General features: G+C 43.3%; 2 protein-coding genes and 1 long non-coding RNA gene across 5 annotated transcripts; 2 read left to right on the top strand and 1 right to left on the bottom strand.

Annotated features, from left to right (window-relative positions):
* Nucleotides 1-4884: 4884 nt before the first annotated feature.
* LOC135406963 (uncharacterized) lies at nt 4885-23793 on the bottom strand. Of its 2 annotated transcripts, none has more exons than XR_010426604.1 (2): nt 22682-23793; nt 4885-12953 (listed from the first exon to the last, which is right to left on the bottom strand). It is a non-coding gene; the product is annotated as an uncharacterized LOC135406963 (long non-coding RNA). The 2 variants fall into 2 exon arrangements; XR_010426603.1 differs by lacking the exon at nt 22682-23793 and adding an exon at nt 14348-14818.
* On the top strand, nt 15730-17096 carry LOC135406961 (probable splicing factor, arginine/serine-rich 7). 2 transcript variants are annotated; one of them, XM_064641578.1, is made up of 2 exons: nt 15730-15859; nt 16267-17096. In XM_064641578.1, the coding sequence occupies exon 2, from the start codon at nt 16273-16275 to the stop codon at nt 16975-16977; it is 705 nt and encodes a 234-aa protein (XP_064497648.1). In that variant the 5' UTR covers nt 15730-15859; nt 16267-16272; the 3' UTR covers nt 16978-17096. The 2 variants fall into 2 exon arrangements, with proteins under 2 accessions (XP_064497648.1, XP_064497647.1); XM_064641577.1 differs by having other exon boundaries at nt 15759-16040.
* On the top strand, nt 17431-18929 carry LOC135406960 (E3 ubiquitin-protein ligase Topors-like). Its single transcript, XM_064641576.1, has 2 exons — nt 17431-17706; nt 17934-18929. Exons 1-2 carry the CDS (start codon nt 17611-17613, stop codon nt 18663-18665), a joined length of 828 nt encoding a protein of 275 aa, XP_064497646.1. The 5' UTR covers nt 17431-17610; the 3' UTR covers nt 18666-18929.
* Nucleotides 23794-25313: the final 1520 nt, after the last annotated feature.

The raw sequence follows: 25313 nt of genomic DNA on the forward strand, positions 1-25313 counted from the left end.
TGGACAGGTCACTGAGGAAACGGAGCCACGCTTCCCACAACACAAGGGAGCAGGATGAGAGAGTGTGGGCCCAAGTTGAAACAGGAGGAGCCCACATTATACAAAAAGGGAAACCTTTTTTTCCCCTGTTGGGGCTGTCCAGTGTAGGGCAAGTTGCCAAGAGAGGCAGTGGAGTCAGTGTTCTTGGAGCTTTTCAAAATTGGTCTACAGAAAGCCCCAAGTCACACGTTCTGACCTTGCTACTGCTGTTTTGAGCAGGCAGTGGCACTGGGTACCTCCAGCCATCCCTTCCAGACTGGGTTACCAAAGCCCTTTAGAAGAGTCCAGGGACACCTGTGTGCCACAGCTATTTGGTTAAATTGTGGTATGTTGAATTTGGTAAGCCATGAAGTCTCCCCCAGTCCTATCCATGTAAGTCTATTTTCTATTTATTCCCTCTGTTTTTTAAACCAAATTTATAGTTTGAAACCCTTGCTAGTCCATTTTCTGCTCAATGTCTGACTCATGCTGTGACACACTCATGTCATACTTCTCTGTATCTCAAAACTTCCCATTTTAAGAAACAGTTCTCTCTCAAAAGCTAAGAAACTAACTCAAGATGTTTAACCAAGTACTGTGAACAGTCATTCTTTTTGCATATATATATATACATATATATATACATATATATATATACACACACACAGCCCTCTAAGTATTCAACATGCTCTCCCTTCCTTATGTGCATCAGTGTGATCAGTCTTTAAAAGTCATCCAGAGCCCTGGGTGCAACAGAGCTCACACTGCATAGGCAAAGTTGCTACAGTCTGTATTTTTTAGGTCAAATGAATGTTTCTTCTTCTATGATTGAATTTTCTCAGCTTGGGGATTACCTCAGTGAGGATTATGCTGTGCATATCTGCTCTCTGCTGATTTCTCAAGTGCACTGTACCTTGTTTACAGTCTATGCAAGCTTTCTGAGTAATACATGTTCATTTTTTTTTTCATTTTTTAGCTCATTACTTATTTTATGAGCAAGCCCCTGTGCACTGGAGCTCTAGAAACTATAGCTGATAACAGTTTTTCAGATTTCGGGTAATATTTTTCACTATTATCTTATAAGAAACATTCCAACACATTAGCCAGTTCATGTGCTTTGAAGGTATTTTGGAGTGCTCATCTTTCAATTGTGACTGTAAAAAACAGTCAAGCACATTTTACTATCACCATTCAAGACTTCAAGCCAGTTTCCTTTACATTCTGCCACTCAGTAATTAAACCCACTCTCTGGCAAAACTTATTTTCCAAATTCAATGCATAAGCTATTTCTCCAGCTACAACTAAGGGGCATCAACTCTGGAAAATAAAAGGAGAGCAAGGAGCACAGAGAATACAGAAAGCTGGGGGAAGGCCACAAAGACCTTAACCTTTGAGATTAACTGCATCTTCTTCTTGACTGCAGAGAGAAAACCTTCACTAAACATTTGGGCAGAATAAAGAACAGCAGTGGCAGATGTGTTGCCATGGTAGATGCAAGATGGCTCTTTTTCTGTCGGCTGAAACTCCTACAATTGATTATTTGATTTTCCAGTATTTTGCCTGAGATTGCTATCATATTAGGCCACCATCTGTCATTCTGTTTGCTCCTGCTGAAGTGTGGACAATGTTGCAGCTCTTCCAGGCATCAGATATTTTCTCTGGACTCTTCTAAAATTTATGTTATATGCAAAATCAACTGTACAGAATCTTCCCCCAAAAGTTTACTTCATGACTTGGGAAAAAGGCACCTGGCCCCATTGTTTCAAGTGTTTATCTGCTACAAGCCTGGTGTGCTTCTTCGGTTACTGCTGGCCAGAGAATCATTTCATGATTGTCAGGAAAATACTTCAAGTACCTCATCTTGATTTTTCCAGATACAAAGCAGTAAATGATTATATAAAGGCAGTTTCTAATGAGGTAGAAAGAGGTGTTCATTAAACAGGTGCCCATCTTGCTTTCGTTATTTTATTTTTTTTTTCTTAAAATGCTTAAATGGAAGTTGTTTTGTTCTTTACCCAGCCTACCATGGTTCTTTATGTAACATATTAACTTCTCTTATTACACCTTCCCATAGTTAGAGCTAGACAACATATTAATTTTACCTATTCCTTCTTGTTTCTTTATTGTCTATCTAGCTTCTATCTGGTCTGTATTTGTTCAATAGGAATGTCTGACCAAAAAAAATTCCCTGCTTTGATTGTAGTAGCTTTTTGACCATCTAAAACTTATCTTAAAGAATGACAATATTCATTCTTGTTCATTTTCTTTTGTCTGGTCTTTCCTTTCAGAAGTTGCCTAAAACTATCCTCAAATAAAATAGAAGAACCATCTCCTTTTTATCAGTACTGTCACTAATCCACGAATTTTACCTCATAGGATTCAGAAAGAACTGGAACAGACACAACTGTTAAGACCTTGAAAGACTTCCAAGTGGGAATGTATACAATGAAACTTTGTGGAGAACAAAAACAACTTCTTTCAATTACCTTTTAACACAAAATTAAAATGTATGGACATCTACAGAAAGCTTAAAAACCCCTATCCCCCCACTCCTCAAAACCCCAAACAAAACAAACCCAGAGAAATACCAGTTAGCAGTCTGAAGGGATGAACATATAGGATAAAAACAGAACTGATAGGATCCAGCAGCATCAGCTAGCATCCAAGTCAAATATCCAAATTTCAAAATAACCTGACTAAGACAACAGTCCTATTGTTTATAAATATACTGTTCTCACCAGTTTATCATGTTCAAGCTACTCGTATGCATCAAACGTGGAAAAAAAGAGCTAAAAAAGGAAAAGCAAACCAGATTTCCATCCTTGGGGTTTTTTCTCTCTCTCTTTTTTTTTTTTTTTTTTTTGTGCCCTTAACTGTAATTTAAAGTCCTTAAGGTGAGCAATGGTCCCTATAACACATGCTGTAATTCTTCCACTTATGCACTTTTGTTACACATGTTTTATTCCTCTTAACCAGGTTAAAAGCAATGCTTTTAACATTTTAGACATGCAATTCCTCCCACTAGGTGTCTGTAATGCCAATTATATTAACAGTCTTCTTTAAAATAAGAAATTTCCAATTCTTTTTGCTTCTTGCTGCAATTTCTGGCAATTGGAATGTTTTCTATTCCGGTTTTCTGCCAATATAGGCCAATTTGTTTATGACTTGCTCAGTTAATATCTATGTTACATTCATCTCATTTGCATGATACTTTCTATTTTTAAACTACTACCTTCCTTAGTTCTCTCCTTCCCTCTATTCCCAATAATTACTGCTGCAACACAGGAGATACTGGTCACTCAGTCTTTAAAAAACTCTTCTGTTTAAGGCTCTGTGAAAAGAAACCCCATTTCACTATATTAAAATCACTAATGATATGTCCCTATTATTTCTATCCTGTTCCTACTTCACTCTTAGGGACAGAAAACATGGAACCAAGTCTTTTTTCTCTCATCTGGCTAGTTTTGTTTGATATCATATTTGTTCCAAAGTGCACCATCATTAGTAGTGTTTTTTGGGATGTCTAATTCCTGCAGGTCAAGTAAAACAGTCAGGATTTGTGCTTTTCTCCTCCAAAGAGACTGCAAGCACTATCCTGTTCTTGAGCCACAAAGAAGAATGGATGCCTATCAGGTAATGTCCCGTTTAACTGAGTTTTGGTTTTTCAGAAAGTTTTTTTGCAATTGATTTGCTATCAACCTGTTAACCATCTCATATCTCCAGTCACATTGAAAAACTGTTTCTACTTCTCATCTTTTACTAGGAGACTCCAGTCTGAACTGTACATGAGTAAAAGTACTGGGGTATGTCAGAGAACAGTGGTTTTCATCCAGTCTTCTGGAAATTCCTGAATATCACCAGACGCTTGAAGTGCCTTTATTTTGACAGTTCAATTAGATGTTTTTTGAAAGGGTTGTTTGATCTGGACCAGCATTAATATCTGTCTAGCTTTGTGGAGTAAAGGACTCTATGACTGATAAAGGTCTCAGCTGAAGTGTCCTCAGTGGTATGGCTGAGGACAAGAAGGTCACAATTTTTTCCCACAGCTTGAGAAACATAAGGTGCCAGTGGGGTTCCTCATACAAAACTGCAGAGCACATCTTTGTTATTTATGCATAAGCAAACACAGAGATGCTAAAATCAAACCATATGATGCTATATTGATATTTTGTTCTTAATATTTGTTCTTGACAGTGGATAAACCAGTGCAATTACAGGGATTAAAAATGTTGGAAGTTCCTATATTTGGACAATGACTGATAAATAACCTTCACAGAAAATACTTCCTTCAGATGAAGGAACTTCAATAACTGCTTTTAAGATACATGCAGGGCAATTTTGATTTTCCTCAACTTGATACCACCTTCATTGAACTCTGAGCTGCACCTGGGCTTATGAGAAGAGACTGGAATCGTGATTGTTTTGTAAGCAAATGGTGATATTGCTGTTGGGGAGGTGTGGTTTTGAGCAGCATAGAAGTGAAAGGGAAAGAATTGAGGAAGAGCCCAAAATGTCACAGCAAAAATGTTAAGTTTCAACTAGGCAAGTTGGTGCTACGTATTTTGAGTGATAGCCTGTGTCCTCTTTCATGCAGGGGAAGCCCGTATGTACTGCTGATCCTGTAACATCTCTAAACTTGGCATCTTCTTGAGCCATGTCGCTTTCTGCTGGCTTCAGACAAAGCTCTCAAAAGTTTTTTTGGGAGGAGTGGAGGATTTAGGGTTCCTGTTCACCAGCAACAATCTATTCAGTTCATTGTATCTCATAATAAATCAGTTTTTAATGTGGAATTTGATATATATTGATAAGCTATTTTTTTTATTTGTGTCCAGCAAACTCAAGGAATTTTATCAAATAAAACTAATCTTGAATTCTGCTACATGTATTTTATTTTACTTCCAATTTCCATTTAAATGTTCCCTTCACATAGCACAAACATGAAGTTTCTTAGAGACGGGGCACACACTGTTTACATTGATGTAGGCAGCTATTGAATTGTAAATGGATATTTAGCTTAACATAGTTATGCAGTCTTATTTAATCTTGTGAAGATATTGTATGCATCCTCGTGTTATCAAAAATTATAAAATCTAGAGAAGGAACTAGAGAAGTGAAAGACCTATAGCAGATGAAAACTCACATATAATTATAGCTTCACAACATGAATCAACTTTTCTTTGGCAAAACAAAAAGAGAACAGGAATAAAATGCATGACAACATGAATGAATACCTTTTATGTGGTGTTGATATGGTATTTCACATCAATTCATCCTGAAAAAAGCATGTAGATCAGGCTTTTAACTCAGTCTGGTGTAATTTGAGCATTATGAAATGTTATATATGGTAAAACTGTCACAGTGGGGGCGTGTCTTTGCCTTTGTTAAGTAGCAGTGAGATGCACCTAACACTGATAAGCAGCCAGAAGGCAGCAGGAGAAACAAATGCTGGAATTTGTAGGAAGAAAGGTGCTAATGGAGCTTGAGTGCATGTGCATTTTCATCAGGAAGCTGCCTCTCCCAGCTCGTGTCCCAGGAAGTGCAGGGCTTGCAGCCATGCAGCAGTGGGATGGGCTCCAGCCTGATGTGCACAGCACCTGAGCAGTGCTGGCTTAGTGGCTGGAAACCACTGCAGGTCCAAGTACACAATGATACCAAATTGCTAGAAACAAGCAGTTCTGAAACGGAAGAAACTTTAACCTTCATCTCTGATTAAACCAGTTCTGTGAAAGTAGGGAAATAAAAGTAGCTCTAGCCCTGTGCATGGCCAGAGTCCGTGCAGCCCCCAGCAGTGATGCAGGTGATGAGCCAGCAGCAGCGTTGCCCTTGCCTTTCCTGGAGCTTTTACACCACAGGGCTGACTTGGGCCAGGGAATAGAAATGGGAATGCTTTAACACATACTGCTAGTAACGATTCCAACAGAAAGTGTCCTCTCATTGCTCCTGTTCTATCTGGGGAGTTGGATGTAAGGGCTTAACTCTGGGGTCTCTGGCCTTAAAGCTGTCTCTCATTCCATGGAAAACTCTTGCTTCCAGAAGGGTGGCTTTCTGGCCTTTTCTGACATTAAAGCACTGCTCCCTCTGTAATGAGATTGACCTAATTCTGATTAGGTGCCTATAGTAATATCAGCAGTCATGAAAACGGAATGCAACGTAGAGGAGAAAAGACAGAAAACCCATCAGAGTTTCTACCATATATTTTTCCTAGCTTTACCCACTTAACGTACCATGGCTTTCCACCAAGGTCAACAGGTGAGAGCAGGAGTTTGGCACTCAGTTTGGTCTCCAGCACTGAACACTGTCCCACGCAGGGGAGCAGTTCAGCGCCACATCACAACCCTGTTTGTCAGCCCCTGCCAGGAGCTCAAGGAACTGGTAGAGATCATGGACCATGTGTTGGCGGGATGGAAAATGTGCTCACTCAGCCTCATCATGTCCATGGCTGGTGACAATCACAGGCATAAGACCAGCATCTGAACCTCTTCAACGAAATGTTGTGGTACTAAAGCATGAATATAATGCACTTCAGACATAAACCTTCTTTAATGACAAAAATCCCCAGTGAATCTATTCAGAATTAAGCAGAGACATCCAATGAATAGTGTTTTAAAGCGTTACAGGAACACTTAAAAAATATATCTGCATGCATCTTCTGTCTTGCTTTTCATGCACTCTGAGTTCCAACCTTAGAGTGAAAAGAACATTTTCCCTGTACTATGAATGTACAAACAGCCCTATGCTGCAAGACAAATAGTGCTGGGGCACTATTTGATATAATTATTTTAGAGTTGCTCTTTGCCTCTGCTTTTGGGACAGGTGTTTTCAGGCAGGGATCAGTGCCTGTATTTGGGCTGGGGGCGAAAGCTGTAGAGAGGAAACAGGGATGCAGAGAGGAAACAGGGACAATGCAGGGAGGAACATCTTCAAATAAGCTGTGCAGAGAACAAAGGAGCTTGCCACCTTTTAGATTCTGTGAAATAGGCATAAAAAGAAGTTTCTTACTTCATTATATGAGTAGAGGTGTACATATCCAGATGTATGTACATATATAAAAGTCTTTAAGCGTTCTTAAAAACTCTCCTCAGGAGAGAAGGACTTATAAAAATCAAGCAGCTGGAAATTAAGAGGAAGGAAAGTTACCGAGGCTGTTTAAAATCCTAAATCTCATTTATGGCCTCTTTTAAAACAGGCTGATTGAATACATGAGTGTTCCTCATAATAAATAGATGTATTTTGTTGTGCTGTCAGATTACCTCATGGGAAAGATACCAGACTCTTAAAAGCAATCATAATCTGGTTATCAGTTGCAAACTCTATTGATTTATTTTTTAAATGAAAATGTAACTGGAAAGGTACAATATTTGCTTTTAAAAGATGACAATTTTCCTGACTTGTGTGGGTTGAGAATACAAGAGGCAGCTGATTGAAAGTCTGCAGATCTGATTGAAGAATCAAACAGAAAATTATTCCTACATGAGCTGAAGCACAGACAAATAGCCCAATCTGCTGTGTTTATGATGGCTGTTAGTGGATCTGGGACCAGGGAGGGGGCAGGGATTAATAACATTTTATTGCTGTTTAGGGAAATTTTAAATGGAGCCATTGTGATCTTTTACTGGTTAAAGCTTCATCAGGGAATGAAAAATTACTCTTCTAGACAGTGAGTAAAGAAGCAAGAACTACTTGCAGATGGGTTTTGCATGTCAAGTGGGAATTGGTACCTCTAGGGCTAACGTGTGTTTAGGATGCAGGGTACAGGCACAGAAGACTACTTCATTAGGCATTTTTTCAAGTCACATAGACTGGAGAAAAATGTTCAGGAAAGGACATGTATGTCATTGAGAGAAATTTGCAAATGTGCAACACAGTTCAATGGAAGTCAAAGGAAAAGAATAGGGAAAAAAAAACCCGCCAACCAATCAAAAAACCCCAAACTTCCAGATACATACTTCAGTGCTGCTGGAAGAGCTTGAAACTCATCTCAAAAATGTCAAGCATAGACATTTCACCGATGCTTTTTCATTTCTATGACAATAAGAAAGGAAGGAAAAGCAGAAAGTGTAGATTTTGGGACATAAAGACTTCAATGTTGAGCTGCCTCAAAAGGGTTCAGAAGCAAAGTCTGTTCACTGTTTCTTTCCTGAAGTGTAGAGAGTCATTCCAGGAGGGAAGGTGCTTGTCCGCCATCATCCCATTTAACCTTTTTGGTCCAATGAAGAGAGGGGACATAGGACTGTGCTCCTCTCTTGACCTCTCCCCTCACGACAAGCCATAGCTTTGTGGATTAATGGGGAGAGGAGAGTGTCTGGTGGACCTTAAGTTCATTTCAGGAGTTTCGAGGAGGAGAGAGGGCAGGATTTATGGAGAACGTCCTTTTAGAGTGGGCACCCACCAACCTGAAGTTGCTGGCCAGTGTTTGGGTCCCCAGATGCTGCTGTCCAGCCCTGAGGGCACAATTTCCATACAAACCCCGTGGCTGTGTCTGGGTTTGCATTAAATTCATCTTCCTCCCAGGCTTCTCAGGTGGTGGATTTAATTATTACTGTTTTGCATCAACTTACTCCTAGAAATGGAGTGGTATTGCAGTGATTTGATGGAAAAGACTACCTCCAACTCTTCCAAGGGAACTATGACACACAGGCTTGCTGACAGCCCGTTTCACCTCCAAATTTAATTAGTTCTACTAGGACTAGTGTAGAAATCTGTCTTCTATTATCCCATAGTCTGACTGCTCTCTATGCAGCACTAAACACAGACTGAAAATCCATGAGCAGCCTCACTAGGACACTGAAGAAATTGGTATTTATGAACAAGCTAAAGGGTAAAAGATTAAGGTAAAACCTTAGCTCTAACAACTGTTGGGTGCTTATTTCAATTAAAATAATGAACAAAACCAAAGGTACGCCATATAAAATGAGCTTCCTAGAAGCAAACAAGTGCACATGAGGCATAATGGCTAATGAAAAGGATAGTCTGCTGATGAATAATAAAACTTTTGACACTTTTAGCTCATCCTTTAAATGTTCCTGCAGGAGAGATTATCGAAGTAAAAAAAAAAAAAAATTGTGTGCCTTGAAGCATTTTTTTCATTCTTTCAAGTATAAGAGGCTGCAATCCCAGGAAAGCATAAAAGAGAGTTATATTTCCATTGTGGTAATTTCAAACTTCATATTAAAAGTATATAAAATTGTGTAAAATTACAGATACAAATAACAAGCAGGTGAATATTAAAACAACCAAAATGCATTTGCATTTTCCACAGGTCTGGTTCTCCTTTTGCAGAGGTTTTATACCAGAAAACCTCATGCAAATGCATGTATGTGAGAAGAGGGACATTTATATTTTTCTAGAAGTATCTAGAGGCTCTTTGGGTCTCTGTGAGACCCAGAAAGCCTTTCCTTGTGTTTCCAGTAGAGAATCAGTTTCTCAATTTTAGTATCTCGTGCCATTTTACAGGGTAAGCAGCGCAGGAGTAGAAGACAGGTGTATGCCATAAAACTGAATCAGAATTTGCATCCCAAATTAAGGAAAAAGGTATTTCAGCTTGTTGATAGAACCAGACATGCAGGTAGTCCCACAAATCTGGTGATACTATTTCCATGGTTAAAGTTCTTTCGTAGCTTATAAAAGAAACTAGACTCATCCTAACTATTTTGTAGCTATAGGGGCAGTTAGCACTTCCCAAAGCTCTGAGAGATTCCTTTTCGATGTAAAATTATGTGTTTGGTTATGTTGGGTAAAAAAAAACAACTGGAAAAACAAGCCTGATTTTGGTACTGCATCGGGTCTAAAAGATCTTGTGTATTTACTTTTTAAAATTGAAAATTGCAGTGAGATCTGATCTACAGAAGCAGTGTCAATGGGAGTTTATATGTGCAAAGCCTAAAGTTTTTTTCACACAATATTGAGCATAAATCCAGGGTTATACTACTGCAAGAATTTATCATTTCAGGTCAAAATGTTACTTAAAAAAATCAACATTATGCATTACAGTTTTAGGCTCTTTTTAAATTAAGGAACAGCCACCAGCTGATGAGAATTTTGGTAGAGTATTGCAAAAAGACTTCAGTGAGAACTCTCGTAGAGAAGGTCTTGACAGAAATATGACTTTTAAATTCAGTACAAATACATGAGGTAAAGGTCGATGGTCTAATAAGTAGAAAATCCCTGCATTAAGACTCTGCTGTTACTTTTCCAAAAGGATGAGGCCCAAAAACAACGGAAAAAAACCCAAAAAATCAACCAACCAACCAACCAACCAACCAAAAGAAAAAAAAATCCAAAAATGAAATGGAGGAGGAAACCATTTGGCATAAACATACACAAGTGAAAAAAAACCCCAAAACAATCAAGCAGACTTCACAAGTACAAGGCAAGGAGGGTATTGCCTAATGTGCTGAAATTAGGCAGACTGACTTCAGAGTACAACTGCTTAGGTAGAAGCCCAGGAATTGAAACCTTGAAGGTTTGAAGGATGGTGGTAAATTGATTTCTGTCTGGAAAAGTCAGGAATTGTGGTTAACTGTGGGCTGGGATAAACCCTGACCAGTGCAGCCAGGAGTAGAGATACAAATCTAGTCCTAGTGACCCGGCTCTCAAGAGATCTTCATGCAGCCACATCATTGTTGCCATTTGAAGCTGAACCCTAAAAATGAGGGCTGGTCTACTGGTCTTTTAAAAGTTTTTCCTCTGCTTACTGACAATGGAAGCTGTAGATGCTGGTGTTACACCCAGGCTACAAGAGGGGGAGGACCCTGGCCTGCGGGTGTTTTCCATTTGACACAGACTGAAAGAAAACACACCAAGTTCATGCTCATGCTGATGTGGCAGGGAAATGCCAGGGAGAGGTGATGCTCTCTGCCTGCTCTGCATCAAGGCTGGCATGGACAGCATGTGCTCAGAAGTGTGAAACAATGGTACATTGGTTCCAGCATCAGCGGGTGGCGACCACTGGGGAGATCCCAGCATTTCAGAGGTTTTATGAATTTCCAGTAAGACTAAGATAGTAGTGGAGACAAAATGTTGACACAAGCAAGTGGTTGCTTGCTTTCTTGCTTTCACCCACAGGTCTTAGCTCTGCACCTGAAAAGCACCTAAAAAGCATTGCCTTGTGGAGGCTGATGCATAAACAGCAGCTTTCGCTCATAATATCTCAGCTTCCAAAGCAAATTTCACCTTAACAAAAACTGTAAATTTTTTTCAGGAAAATATCACTATCTGTCATGATTGTATTTGGCAAGCCTCCCTAGATTTACAGTTGTTATTTAGAAACAGTGTTTGCCAACATGATACAATCATAGATGCAAGCCTCTTTACTTCAAAGAGGAAATAGCTTTGAAATGGCAAATTAAGTTTGGCAAATTCTGGCAACTACTTTAACAGTAAATTATTACTGATTTTTCTTCTATGCAATTACTCCATTTTCTGCAAGAACTGCTGAACAGAGACTCTGAGTAGATTCCTCTGAGCTCAGAGACAGGAGACAGAGTGGTACCACTTTCATAAGCTAAGGCAAAGCCTTGGTAAAGTGTTAAGACATCTACAGCTGTCTTCTAAACTGAGTGATTTAAAGTAGATTATTCTTTGCATGCTGAGGATTTGGCAGGCTGAACTGATATGCTTAGATTATTTATTTATTTCTATGAAAAACCCATGTCTGTTCAGTCTTGCCTCTTCTTTGATGCCAGGGATAGATATTCAGGCTCCAAAGTTTTCTCTCAGCCCTCTCCATATATTGTGCCTACAAGAGTTGGCACTGCAGTTTGTTTTGTTGCTTGGAGACAGCTGCAGGAACATACAGTGGCATAAATCACACCTGACTCTGTTGCTAAGGAAATAAGACCATCTCCTGCCTTTCCTTCAGACCTTTTAGTAAAAGAGGCAAACAAAATTTATATTCAGGATATTTAAAATATTGCTTTAATTTAACAAAAGAAAAAAGGAAACTATGTAATGCCTATCTGTATCACCTTTCTTGGGGATCAAATACTGAAATTTCATTCTTTTGGAGGTGATTATTGGAAGCACAGGATTTGAATATGTTGTGTGATAGAGGATGCTAATTAGACAATATGGATTTGGGGATAAAAACTATAAACTTTTTAGTGGGCTTTTAAACTTGCAGAGCAGTGCCTCCTGCTCGCCCTAACGTCATGGAATTACAAAGAAAACAAAAAAGTAATTTTTGCTACTAGAAGTTTGACTTTGGTGAAAATTGAACTTGAGGCAGTTTTAATGTGTGGGGTTCACTGACTGGCCCTAGGCAATCCCCAGGATGGATCTTCATCTACATTGTCATTTGCCTGTCCCTCATGTTCCAGAGCCTCATACCTCTTGTTTAAGGGCCCCTGGGAAGGCACAGGAGGCCAGTAGGGATTCGTCTGTCACCTCAACAAGGGACCTGTTTCCACTACCTCCAGTATCACCACAATCCACCCTGTGATTGAAGTTATCTCTCTTGTTCCAGAGTGATGGTGTGGTCACCAATTTGCCTCTATGCTTTTAACAGAGATACATTATGCTGCAATTATAAATCGAGGGAAATTTTTGATCAGGTTAACTGATTTTTTTTTTTTATGTATACCTGAAAAGATCTGTGTGACAATGCTAATATGCACACTCTAAGATATAGAACAATATTCAACAATAAGCGTAACACGACATAAATCAGGAAAATTCCAATACAATGCAGCATTAGATTTAGAATTCCTATTGTTTGTGGTAACCACATGAAAAAAATGTCCCACCACTGAGGTTTATTCTTTCCAAGCCATGGTGTATCTCTTCTGCATTGTGATGAATGGTGATTAGAATTCTTTGTCCATTGTTTCGTATGCGGTCCAGCAGTCGACACAGGTGGTTGTGCTGCAGTAATTTTTTTCACCAGCGGAAGGTTCATTCCAGTGGGGGTGGGCAGTAAATCTTGACAGGATGTGTAGCTAGATTGTAGAAATTCATGGGTTGTGACAGAAGCCCCTAATTTGACTAAAAGCACAAATGCAGATGTTTGCTTATTTCTATAGTGATGTTTTCTCTAAGTATGGAATCAAAAATAGTTCTCATACATCCCTTTCCAACATGTATAAACATAGGTTCAAGGATTTCATCAGGATGCATTTTGAACTGAGAAACATTTTGTTCACCCTAATGGTGTTACTTTCACAGATAAATTCCCGTTTTTCCCATGCAATGCATGCATCAATATTGACAGTCTGCTATTTGTTCCCATTTTGTTGGACCCATAATTTTGTGTTATATAGGATAGAGTATAATTCTGTGGTGATTTAACCCCAGTGCAATGACGGGCTATGTGATATATAACGAAGCATTGCATATTGTAAAAACAAAAGTTTTACTTGTTGGTAGGGTCGTAAGTGAAGATGCCACCAAGACTGAAATTTTCTTTCAAATTTATTTGCATTATTCCAGATTACTTTATGAATTTCAGTGGCCAAGACACCCCCATTGTCTTCCCTTACAATTGGTGCTGCAGCAAGTTGTATCCTCAATTGAGCTTGAACACAATTAAGAGGTATTTGTATGGGCTGCACCTAGAGTTCTCACTATAAATTGATGATCCTTTTCATCAATCCTTTCCCATTGAGGTAATATATCTGATGAGAGCAACTGGTTAGTTCCTGCAATCCAATTGGTATAAATCACTTGGCACTGATTTTATTTTGTTTCCTAGGACTTTAGCATTCATGCTCTTCAGTACTCCTAATGCTGTCCCCAGGATACCAGTCTCATCTCTCCTTAATTGTTTGGGAGAGGTGAGGGTCACTGCATGCAACCATGATAACCATCCTATGTAAAATGTACTTAAGAATGGTGAATAAGCAGGTTTAATTGCAGAGGCATTAATCTGCATTGATAGTTCCACTTATTTGGGGGACCGTGAAGGATTAAATAGCACTTTTTCCTGGCCTTTACATTTGATGGCATAGGGTCTAATTTTGAAATGTGTGGAAATAGGGTTTCAACAGCCTTAATGGGAATCTTGCAGATTGTTACTTTCAAGTAAAACTGGTATGAAGAGGAGTTTTGTCAAAAGATAGAGGTGATCAAAAAAATTAATTACTGTACCAAGATAAACTGTGTTCAACTTTTGTACTGAACTACAGTCATCCTCTACTCTGTACACTCCTTTCGTCACTCCATGACTAGGACTACCACAGAGCAGAATGTTAGGATGCTGCAGCAAGGAATTCAGATCAGGATCAAGCTTGCTCACTTGCTCACTCACAGCACTGACATGCAGCAAGTTGCATTAGTTGTAAATTGTGACCTGATGGGTCACATGCAACACATGGTATGAAAACAGAACCAACACCTTTAGGGAGATGTTTAACTCTATACTGTCCTCATATTTTTGTTTTGCTTGTTGGTTTTCTGTGCAATAACTGATAAAGCCCCCGAAGTAAAAAAAAAGATGTGTCAACTTCATGGATGATCAACTTTCACGAGGCAAACCTGATTCTTCATGAACATACAGAAACATTCAAATCTTCCGACATCAGGTAACCTAGACACGCTTCCTTAGCTGCACAAGTGTGCTTTGAGTCACAAAATCATAGAATGCCTGATGTCCAAAAGGACCTCCAGAGGTCATCAGGTCCAACCTCCCCTGCTCAAGCAGAGATGGTGCCCAAGGACCACAGTCACACCGCTTTTGAGTATCTCCAAGGAGGGAGATTCCATGAGCACCCTGGGCAACCTCTGCCAGTGCTCAGTCACCCTCACAGCAAAAAAAGGTTTCCTGATGTTCAGAGGGAAGCTTTTAGCTTTGTTGTGTTTTGCTTTGCGCCTGCCGAAGAAAAGATACAAGGACTCCCTGAAACAACATCTCAGCCTTGGCCGTATTGATCACCATAACTGGTCTACTCTGGCCTGCAAACGGGAGGCCTGGAGACACACCATCTATGACGCAGCTGTCTCCTTCGAGAACACACGCAGGATCACCCTCGAGGAAAAAAGACAACGCAGAAAGAACGCAGAATACACCATCTAAGGAGTCTTTCTGCTGTGCCTTTTGCAATCGGATATGTCTGTCACGTATTGGCCTCATAAGCCACCAGCATGCCTGTAGCAAATGTGGATAGAGCCTTCCCAAATCTTCGTTCGCGAAGCCTAGCCATGGTTGTCACTGAGCATGCCTGACAAGAACCTGGCTCAGTCTTTGCTCTATCCTCCCTTCGGGTATTCATATACCCTGAAAAGTGATCCCCTCTGGAGTCTTCTCCAGGTTGAACAGCCTGGAGACAGCACTTTCCACACCTCCTAATAGGAGAGATGCTGTAGTCCCTTCATCATCCTTGTGGACCTTTGCTGGATGCTCTCCAGTATGTCCACCTCTCTTGTGTTGAGGAACCCAAGACTGGACAGAGTACTCCTGGTGCAGCCTCCCCAGTGCTGAATGGAGGGACTTGGATCAGACCTGGAAAGTTGGCAGAGTAAGAAATGCCTTGAGATGACTTATTTGGAACAAAACAGTTCTGGACATGAAGGGTGAGGCCTGTGACTTTATAAAAATAATACAGCAAGGAAATTCTGCTTGACAACAAGGCAGTCTAGTGAGATGAGCTATCGGAGCAGCTTTTGTTCCCTGAGGCCAGAGTTTCTCTGTTCTATCGGTAATCCCTGAAAGCCCTGTGGTGTCACCAGAAAATCACTATGACGTGTGACGTCAATCATTGTGCCTTCTGAGTGTGATTCCTGAAAGCTCTCTGATGTCGTCACAGGGTCATTGTGACACATGTGACATCAATCCTTGGTGTGGGGCAGGCCTGAAGGCCCAGAGTGCCTGCCCTCCTCCCATGGGAACAGACATCTGCAGTTGATCAGAGTATGGACTTCCATCCTGTTGGCTGCCTTCTAACGGATAAAAAAGATTTGCCGAGGGGCAATAGTGGCAGAGCCTGGGGAGCTGGTCCCAACGCCTGCACATACAGGCTCTGACTGCTGTTGTTGAGGGGCCAGGAACTGCTTTCCCACCTTCCCAATTCCTGTTTGCACATGTCAGAGAGGTCAGTTACCACCCTCCCCAAGAGCTGTCACATGCAAAGACACCTCTGGTGTCACTCATCTGCCTCAGGATAGTCCTTGGTACTTGTAGCACCCCAAGCACAGCCCCAAGGCCGAGCGGGAGCTGTTTAGTGCTCAACTGGGGCAGCTTGGCTGCTTTCTGCAGACTGCATCTCTGGATTGTGTCTCCAGGGCAGGTCAGGAGCTTTGTGTCTCTTTGGTTTGCAGAGCCAGATGGCAGAGGAGGTCTCACCAGGAGATGGCACCTCTTCCCCTGCTGCCAGCACCAACCAGGTGCCCCAGGCTGTGCCTCCACGTGGTTCTGAGTGCCCAATCTGCCTGGACATCATTAAGGACCAAGTCTCTGTGAGCTGGTGCAGACATACTTTCTGCTTTTCTTGCATACTAAAATGGTCTTGCATCAGACCTGTTTGCCCAAATTGCCAGGAGCCTTTCCAGTACCTCTTCCGCAAGGTGGCAGACAACAATTACGAGGTGTACTACATTAGGTTTGACAGGCCTAATCGAGCACAGAGAGCTCGTCGCGGCTCTGCAGGAAGGAGGCGGAATCGCTTCACAGGCCGCCAGCAGCGCAGCTCTTCCAGCAGGGAGCGTGGCACTGGCCGCGCCAGGACCCGAGAGAGGGAACGAAGCAGGTCCCCGAGGCGGCACCACAGGAGCCACAGCAGGGGTCAGCACGCCCGGGACTACGACTCCTCGAGCAGCAGGAGCCAGCAGCAGAGTTGGGCTGAAGACACGTCTACTGACACCTCTAGTGATGAGGACCACGCTGAAAGGCCTGAACAGGATGCCCCGGTCCGCTCAGAGAGGAGCGAGCGCCGCCAGCGAGAACGAGGGGGTTCCTCCCGGGAATCACGGGTGGCAAGGAGCCGATCCCAGAGGAGGTCCCGCAGTCCTGACAGGCGCAGGGACAGGTAGCACACCCAACCAAGAAGGGTAATGCTGTATATCCTGCTACTAGTGCCATGAATTAGAAAGCTTCACACCAAAACTGCTCCTACTTCCAACTCAAAAATAAAGTCAAATACAGCTGTCAAGCTTGAGGCGTAGGATCTATTCTCCATTTAAAAATGCATCCAAAAATCCAGAGACCTATGCAAGGCTGCCCAAGGTTGTGAGGATAACAAGCTAGAAGCTATAAGCTAGAAGAAATGCCTTGAGATGGTTTATTTCTAAAACAGAACATAGAGCTGGGCATAAACAGCAAGGCCTGTGACTTTATATGAAAAATACAGCAAGGGAATTCTGTTTGACAGGGAGTCAGCCTAGTGAAATAAGCTATCTGGGAAGCTTTTGTTCCCTGAGGCCAGGGCTTCTGTGTTCTATGGGTAGTCCCTGAAAGCACTGTGATGTCACCATAGTCATCGTGACATGTGTGACAATCTGTTTTGTGGCGTGGGGAAGCCCTGAAGGATCAGAGTGCCCACCCTCCTCCCGTGGGAACAGACATCTGCAGTTGAGGAGAGCATGGAACCCCATCCCGTTGGCTGCCTTCTGAGAGCATAGAGAGGATTTGCAGGGTGGTGAAAGTGGCAGGGCCTGGGTCCTGGTATGGACCTGCCGCATGCCCAGGCTCCAGATGCTGTAGCTGAGAGGCCAGGAACCTCATCCCCACCTTCCCAATTCCTGTTTGCACGTGTCAGAGAGGTCAGTCACCGCCCTGCCCCAAGAGCTGTCACATGCAAAGACACCTCTGGTGTCACTCATCTGCCTCAGGATAGTCCTTGGTACTTGTAGCACCCCAAGCACAGCCCCGAGGCCGAGCGGGAGCTGTTTAGCGCTCAACTGGGGCAGCTTGGCTGCTTTCTGCAGACTGCATCTCTGGATTGTGTCTCCAGGGCAGGTCAGGAGCTTTGTGTCTCTTTGGTTTGCAGAGCCAGATGGCAGAGGAGGTCTCACCAGGAGATGGCACCTCTTCCCCTGCTGCCAGCACCAACCAGGTGCCCCAGGCTGTGCCTCCACGTGACACAGAGAACCTAATGTGCCCGATCTGCATGGACACCATTAAGGACCAAGTCTCTGTGAGCTGGTGCAGCCACTCTTTTTGCTTTCCTTGCATACTGCGATGGTCCCGCAACACAGCTGTGTGCCCGATCTGCAGGGAGCCTTTCCAATACCTTCTCCGCAAGGTGGGAGACAATAATTATGAGGTGTACTCCATAGGGCACTACATCAGCTTTGTCAGGACTAATCGAGCACAGAGAGCTCGTCGCGGCTCTGCAGGAAGGAGGCGGAATCGCTTCACAGGCCGCCAGCAGCGCAGCTCTTCCAGCAGGCAGCGTGGCACTGGCCGCGCCAGGACCCGAGAGAGGGAACGAAGCAGGTCCCCGAGGCGGCACCACAGGAGCCACAGCAGGGGTCAGCACGCCCGGGACTACGACTCCTCGAGCAGCAGGAGCCAGCAGCAGAGTTGGGCTGAAGACACGTCTACTGACACCTCTAGTGATGAGGACCACGCTGAAAGGCCTGAGCAGGATGCCCCGGTCCGCTCGAGGAGGAGTGACCGGCATCAACAGAGACACCAGGTTTCCTCGCGGGAGCCCCGGGCAACAAGGAGCCGATCCCGGCGGACATCCCACAGTCCTGACGGTCACAGGGGCAGGTAGAACACCCTACCAAGAACGGTACTACTGTTTGCCCTGCTATTAGTGCCACGAATTAGAACGCTTCACACCAAAACTTCTACTAGTAATTTCAAAAATAAATTCAAATCCAACCAAGCTTGGGGCCAAGCATCCGAAAATGCACCTGAAAATCTAAAAAGACCCTTCAAGGCTGCTGAAGGTCATGAGTATAACAGGCTAGAAGCTTTAGTGTTGCTTTTCTCATCCTGTTCTATGTTACAATCATCTATAAAAGCTTGTACTTAACATTTTGTATGGATGTGCCTTTTCTCCCTATATTGCATTTCCACGCTATGATAACTGAAGATGAAAGGAAAAAAATCCTTTCTGCCCTGGTACCAACAACACAAGTGGGTTATTATATTAGATAACATCTTGTCCCTCCACATCATCCATTTTTTCACACTTTACTCCAAATATCCCCCAGAATAACTTCTCATCTTACCACTCTTCTCACAAGGTGGCAGTGATAACTGAAGATGGTTTACAATCACTCTGCTGAATCACAGAGACTGCCTATGATGCCAATCCAAAACTAACACTGGTAGCAAGCCTCTGAGAAGCCTATTTTCTTCTTTTTTCTCCTTACAGACTTTAAAAACAGTCCCCAAAGCCTTTATAGAGAAATTTGTTCCCATGGTATGCTCTGTAAACAGCCTCACCTTTAAATGCCTGCAATGGGAGTACATGCTTCAGACTCTTCAGACCTCATCCAAAGACTACCAAAGACATTTAAAAACAATGGTGGACCAAGAACACTATTACTTTCAAGTAAAACTGGTGCAAAGAGGAGCTTTCTCAAATGACAGAGGCGATTTGAAAAATTACTGGACCAAGACAAACTACTCAATTTTTGTACTGAACTACAGTCATCCTCTACCTGTACACTCCTTGTGTCAGTCCATGACTAGGACAGCCACAGAGCATTAAGGATTAGGAATTCTGATCAGGATCAAGCTGCTCACTTGCTCACTCACAGCACTGAAACGCATCAAATTGCATTGGTTGTGAATTATTGACTGCTGCAGTCACTCCATCATCCAGACTGATCTGCCTCTGTAAAGCCATGCTGTCTATCTTGGATCACCTCCTTGTCTTGTATGTGATTTAGCATTGCTTGCATGAGGATCTGCAACATTATCTACCCAGGCACAGAGGTCAGGCTAACTGGTCTGTAATTCCCCAAGTCTTCCCTGCTTCCCTTTTTAAAAATAGAAGTGATGTTTCCCTTTTTCTAATCACCAAGGACGTGGCCTCACTGCCATGACTTTTGACATACGATGGAGAACAGTTTGGCAACGACAGAGCTCAGTTGCCTCAGGACCCTGGAATGCATGTTGTCAGGCCCCATAGACTTGTGGTTGTTCAGTTTCATCAAGGGGTCCAGAACCTGCCCTTTCTTTAGAGTGGGAGAGACTTCACTCCTCTGACTGCCACCTAAAGGTTTCGGGAACTTGAGAGATGTGGGAAGCCTGACTCCCAGCCAGTGACAACTAAGGTGAAGAACTCATTGAGTACCTCAGCCTTCTCCATATCTGTTGTTAACAGTTCTCATTTCTCATTTATATGGGTCCTTTATCTTCTTGGCCTTTGTCTTCTGTTCTATGTCCTTACAGAATCTCTTCTTGTTATTCTTTGCATCGCTGGCCAGGTCTAGTTCCATCTGTGCCTTGGCTTCCTTTACCCTGTCCCTACATGTCTGAACTGTATCCCAGTACACTCCCCAGGTCACCTGTCCCTGCTTCCACCAGCTGTGCATTTCCTTCTTTCTTCTCAGTTTGAGGAGCAGACCTTTGCTCAGCCATGCTCGCTTCTGGCCTGCCTTGTGTATGTCCTACACATTGTGAGGGAAAGTTCTTGTGCTCTAATGAAAGTGGCCTTTAAGACTTGCCAGATTTGGTCAGTCCCTCTGTCCTTAAGGACAGTTTCCCAAGGGATCTAATTCACCCAGTCCTTAAACATATTTAAATTTGCTCTTCCAACCTTCAGGATTCTGATTTTTTTCCTTGCTAGGCCTATGCTCCTGGAGATTACAAACTTCACCAAGGCACGGTCATTACAGCCTGGGCTGCCTCCAGACTTAACTCCTCTGATGAGCTCATCTACATCAATGAGCACCAAGCCCCAGGCCCATTAATGCTTCCCCTCAGTTGGTCTGCCCCACACCTAGACCAGGAAGCTATCCAGGAGTGTCCTAGATTGCTTATAACCAGCTGCATTGCTTTCCCAGCGGATGCCCAGGTGGTTGAAATCCCTCATCAGGATGGGAGCTTGTGAGCAAGCTGTGTCCCGTAGCCGAACCAAGGTGGCCTCGTCAACAGGCTCCCCGATCAGGCAGCCTATAGTTACCTCCACCTCCAGGTGTCCTTTGTTCGTCCTGTCCTTGATTTTCAACCAGGCTCTCAACCTGTCTGTGACTGTTTCTCAAACACAGCTTTTCAAAATCTAACCCTTTCCTTAACAGAGAGTGCAACACTCAGCTGCAGTGTTCCAGTTGTCCCACCATGCTTCCATGATAGCAATTAGGTCATAGTTTTCTAACTGCATCATGGTTTTCAACTAATTGCTTGTTACCCATGTTGCATGCATTGGTGTAGAGGCACTTCAGCTGGGCTGTCAACTTCTTCACCTTATGGTAGAAGGCCTCTCTGATTCCTTTGGGATGACTTACGGTGCTTCCTAAGGTGTTGGTTCCTGTTTTCTCTGTTCAGAACACCCCTTTCCCCTATCAAATCCTGCTAATAAGTTCTGTCAGTCCCAGAACACTCTTAACCCACTTGGTCAGGTGCACCCCACCTGGTGTCAACATCCCCAGGCTCTTGAAGGTGCATCCCACATCACAGAACCCAAAACCCTGAGCATAGCAGCAGCCATGCAGGCAGTCATTCATCTTATCCATTTTCTCCTTTGTGCTGGGTCCCAGTCTCCAGCTGGAAGGGCAGAGGACAATATTACTTGTGTTCCTGACCCTTTCAACTTCTTTCCAAGAGACATGAAGTCCCCTTTGATATTTCTCAATCGCCTTGTTGCAGCCTAATTTAACCTTACACAAAATAGTAGTAGTGGATGTTAGTCCTCTGTTTTTACAAGGCTTGGTAGCCACTTTGTGATATCATGGATGTGGGTCCCTGGTAGGCAGCAAATGTCTCTAGAGAGGTGATCCAGATGGCAAATAGCTGGTTCTGTGCCCCTCAGGGAGAAGTCTTCAACAACTAACACCCTTTGTGCTTTTTTTAGTGGCACTTGTTCTAACATGGGTGGTTGATTGTTCCTACTTTGTAGCACTGCCCTTTTCTTGGTCTTGACTACTTGTTGCAGAGTCCTCTCCTTCCAGTCCCAGAGCATCATATCTGTTATGCAGGGGCACATGGGTAGCAAGGGGGTCACTTGTCCTTCTACTCCAAGCAGAGGCAAGAGTCTAGTCTCACCTGCCTTGTGAGTCGGTCAGGCCTGCCAGCTCAGGCTTGAACAGTAACTTACTTTCCACTTCCAAGGACTTAAGGCAGGCCTGTCGCTCTGCCTGTGATGAGTACACAAAACAATGAACCTCCCACTCAGATTCCCACATAGAACTTTGCTTGGTTAGCTCCTAATACAACACAGCAACCTGCTCCGAACACTTGCACACTTGTCACACCTGCACGCGTGACACCCACATCTGCCTTCGGGGGGCTTCCAGATTCTGGGGTTCCCTGCAGGCAGGGATCTCTGCCATTTTTGTTTTTTTGTTACACCATTTTTGTTACAGAAGCATGCTTCTCCTGGTTCCTCCCCGGTGAGGATTCAGTGTCCCTCCCTGCCGCCCCGCATCCTGGTTATATCCTGATTATACGCCCGCGCGCTCCTGGAGCCACTTAGCACTTCCCGCGCTTCCCCCTGGGATCGCACTCGCCCCGACAGCGCGTGTTTCTGGCGAGTTTCTCAGCTCCCGCCCGGGTGTCTCTGACCCGGGGAACCCTCAGCTCGTTCTACAACTCAGCCCCCAGACCTGACCGTACCGCCATCGCTGTCGCCGCTCGCCTCGCCGACGGAAGATTCCGGCGTCACCGGAATCTGCCGCGGTTGCCCCTGGCAACGCCCCGGGCACATCAGTCCCGCCTGCCAGAGCTGTCGGTTCCTGCGGGACACTCAGCTCTTCACTGAATCACAGAATCACAGACTCTCCTGAGCTGGAAGGGACCCACAAAGACCATTAAGTCCGTCTCCTGGCCCTGCGCAGGACACCCCAAGAGTCACACCATGTGCCTGAGAGCGTTGTCCAAACGCTTCTTGAACTCTCTCAGGCTTGGTGCTGTGGCCACTTACCTGGGGAGCGTGTTCCAGTGCCCAACTACCCTCTAGGTGAAGAACCTTTTCCTACTATCCAACGTAAACCTCCCCTGACTCAGATTCATGCTGTTCCCTAGAGTCCCGTCACTGGTCACCGGAGACAAGAGATCAGTGCCTGCCACTCCACTGTCCCTCACCAGGAAGCTGCAGACAGCTGTGAGGGCTTCTCCAGGCTGAACAAGTGACTTCAGCTGTTCCTAGTGTGACTTCTCCTCTAGACCCTTGCTTGGTTGTCCCTGACTCCAGGAACCCCCTGCCCAGTTTGGTCTCATACTCAGCCCCCAGAACTTACTGTAGCCACCTCTGCTGTCCCCACTGTTGCTGTGAGCCTCACTGACTGTCCCTAAGTCTTCCTCTTAACTTTTGAGATGCATCTTACACTTCTCAAGCTTTATGAGACATAACACAAGCAACATTTATTCCCTTTTAAGACTCTAGCTTAAATGCCCATTGTTTATCCTCCTGAGAAGTTTTGCTTTCAAAATTCAGGAAACAAAGCTGAGCCTCATAGACTTGACCAGAATATCTTCCTTTAGGCAGAACAAAGCTGTAAAAATTACAAATCTTTCCCAATAATTCCTCTCCTCTGATGTAGGACAAGGCTGGTGGCATGGAATGGCTGGTCCTGGTGATGGCCAGTGGAAGTGGTGGGTCCTGCAGCTTTTTCTACCACAAGGGACTTTGTGACTCTGGGAACACTGTGATGAGCTGTAGAAATTCCAAAGCAAAAGCCCACCAAGGATTTCACATGCATGTTTGACCATATGAATACTATTATGTTAATAATTCCTTAATGTTATTGATTTCTATTGCATTGATGAGTAGAGGTCCTTATTAGCATGGCACTGTGAACAACACCTGAGCAGAAGAATTCACTACTTTAGTAAAGAAAGTATATTGCAAGAAAATGAAAAAGTGAGGAAACAGTGAGGGTATGTCATTCTGCCAGAGCGTCTGCTCAGCCGTTGCAAGGTGTTTTGTAGGTGCTGTGCTGTAAGTAAATGGATTACAAGAATAATTTAAAAGAAATTACTGTTCTTTCTCCTTCCTCCTGACCTCTTATCTCTCACAGACACAGACAGCTTTAGCAGAGAGATTCATTGCCTTTTCATACTAATGTTTTCAAATATTTTTTAATGTGTGTACATGAAATGCCAGAAGTTTCTTCTGTATCTAGCAATACTTCCTTTTTTCAAGTACAGTAAAAGGACATTCAGATTATACCAATATACTTTTGTGTCGATTTTTTTTATTATACCTCAATCAGCAAACTATTTATCCACTGCTGGCACACACACAACTTCTGAAATCCTTTGCTCTCATATTTTTCTTAATTACTCTTCTTCATTGTCCTAGGGCTTCTCTTTGTGCAGCAAAAAGAAGGTGGCACTTCAAACCAATTTCAGCTGAACTTCTCTAATTTACTAGAAGTTGATCAAACAGCTTCTCCCAATAAGGAGAAATTCTAGAATATCTTCTAGTAAGAAGTGTTGGAAAAGAGAGTTGTGGTGGTGACTAGTAGGTATTATTCTCTCAGTGTTGAAATCCCTCTAGCGTGAGTGGTGAACCATGTCCCAGCCTGACTTCCGACTGCAAGTGTGGGTACATGAACCATATTTCTCAAAGCTCTTCTTGGCTTTACTCTTCCTGGAGGCACTTTACTTTCAAAGTTTGCCTTTAGTTTCATGGATTAAATATATCTGTCTCCACACGTCCAGAAAATTTTCCACCTGAGATCCAAAGTTTGGTTCCAGGGAAGAATAATGATGCAGGAGACCAGTAAGCATTTCTGACTGTCATTTGCAATGGAACAAATAGCTCCTGTTTTTCCTTCTCCTTCCGCAACACTCACTTTGTTTTGCCAACAGAACGATTTGCAAAGCTCTTGCAACGTTGCAGGGAAGGCCAAACCAGCGCTTGTGGAGGCTGGCTCTCTTGCGTTTGGCTGCCGAATCTCCTGTCAGCTTCAAAGGGGTGCGGATTTTAACCACTGTGACTCCTCAGCCTGTGTGTGATTCAAGTTGTTTATCATCTAGACCATTCACAAGCCTCCCACTGCTACTTCCCTTTCAGCAGTGGAAAATTCTTCCAAAAACTGAATTCTAAAAATGGGACAGAGTTTTGCTGTCTCTTTCACTTCATATGGCTTATGGAATAGCACATCAGTGCTCCTATTTCTCAGATGGCATAAGCTTAACATAACAGCGAGGAGACTTTAGCGTTCTACCTTTACAATTTAGCTGCTGCTGAATCATTTCCACACAGAGATTTCAAACAAAATACTTATGCCTAGAATCCATG

The sequence above is a fragment of the Pseudopipra pipra genome, chromosome Z (genome assembly GCF_036250125.1).
Source record: "Pseudopipra pipra isolate bDixPip1 chromosome Z, bDixPip1.hap1, whole genome shotgun sequence".
Taxonomy (NCBI): Eukaryota; Metazoa; Chordata; class Aves; order Passeriformes; family Pipridae; genus Pseudopipra; species Pseudopipra pipra.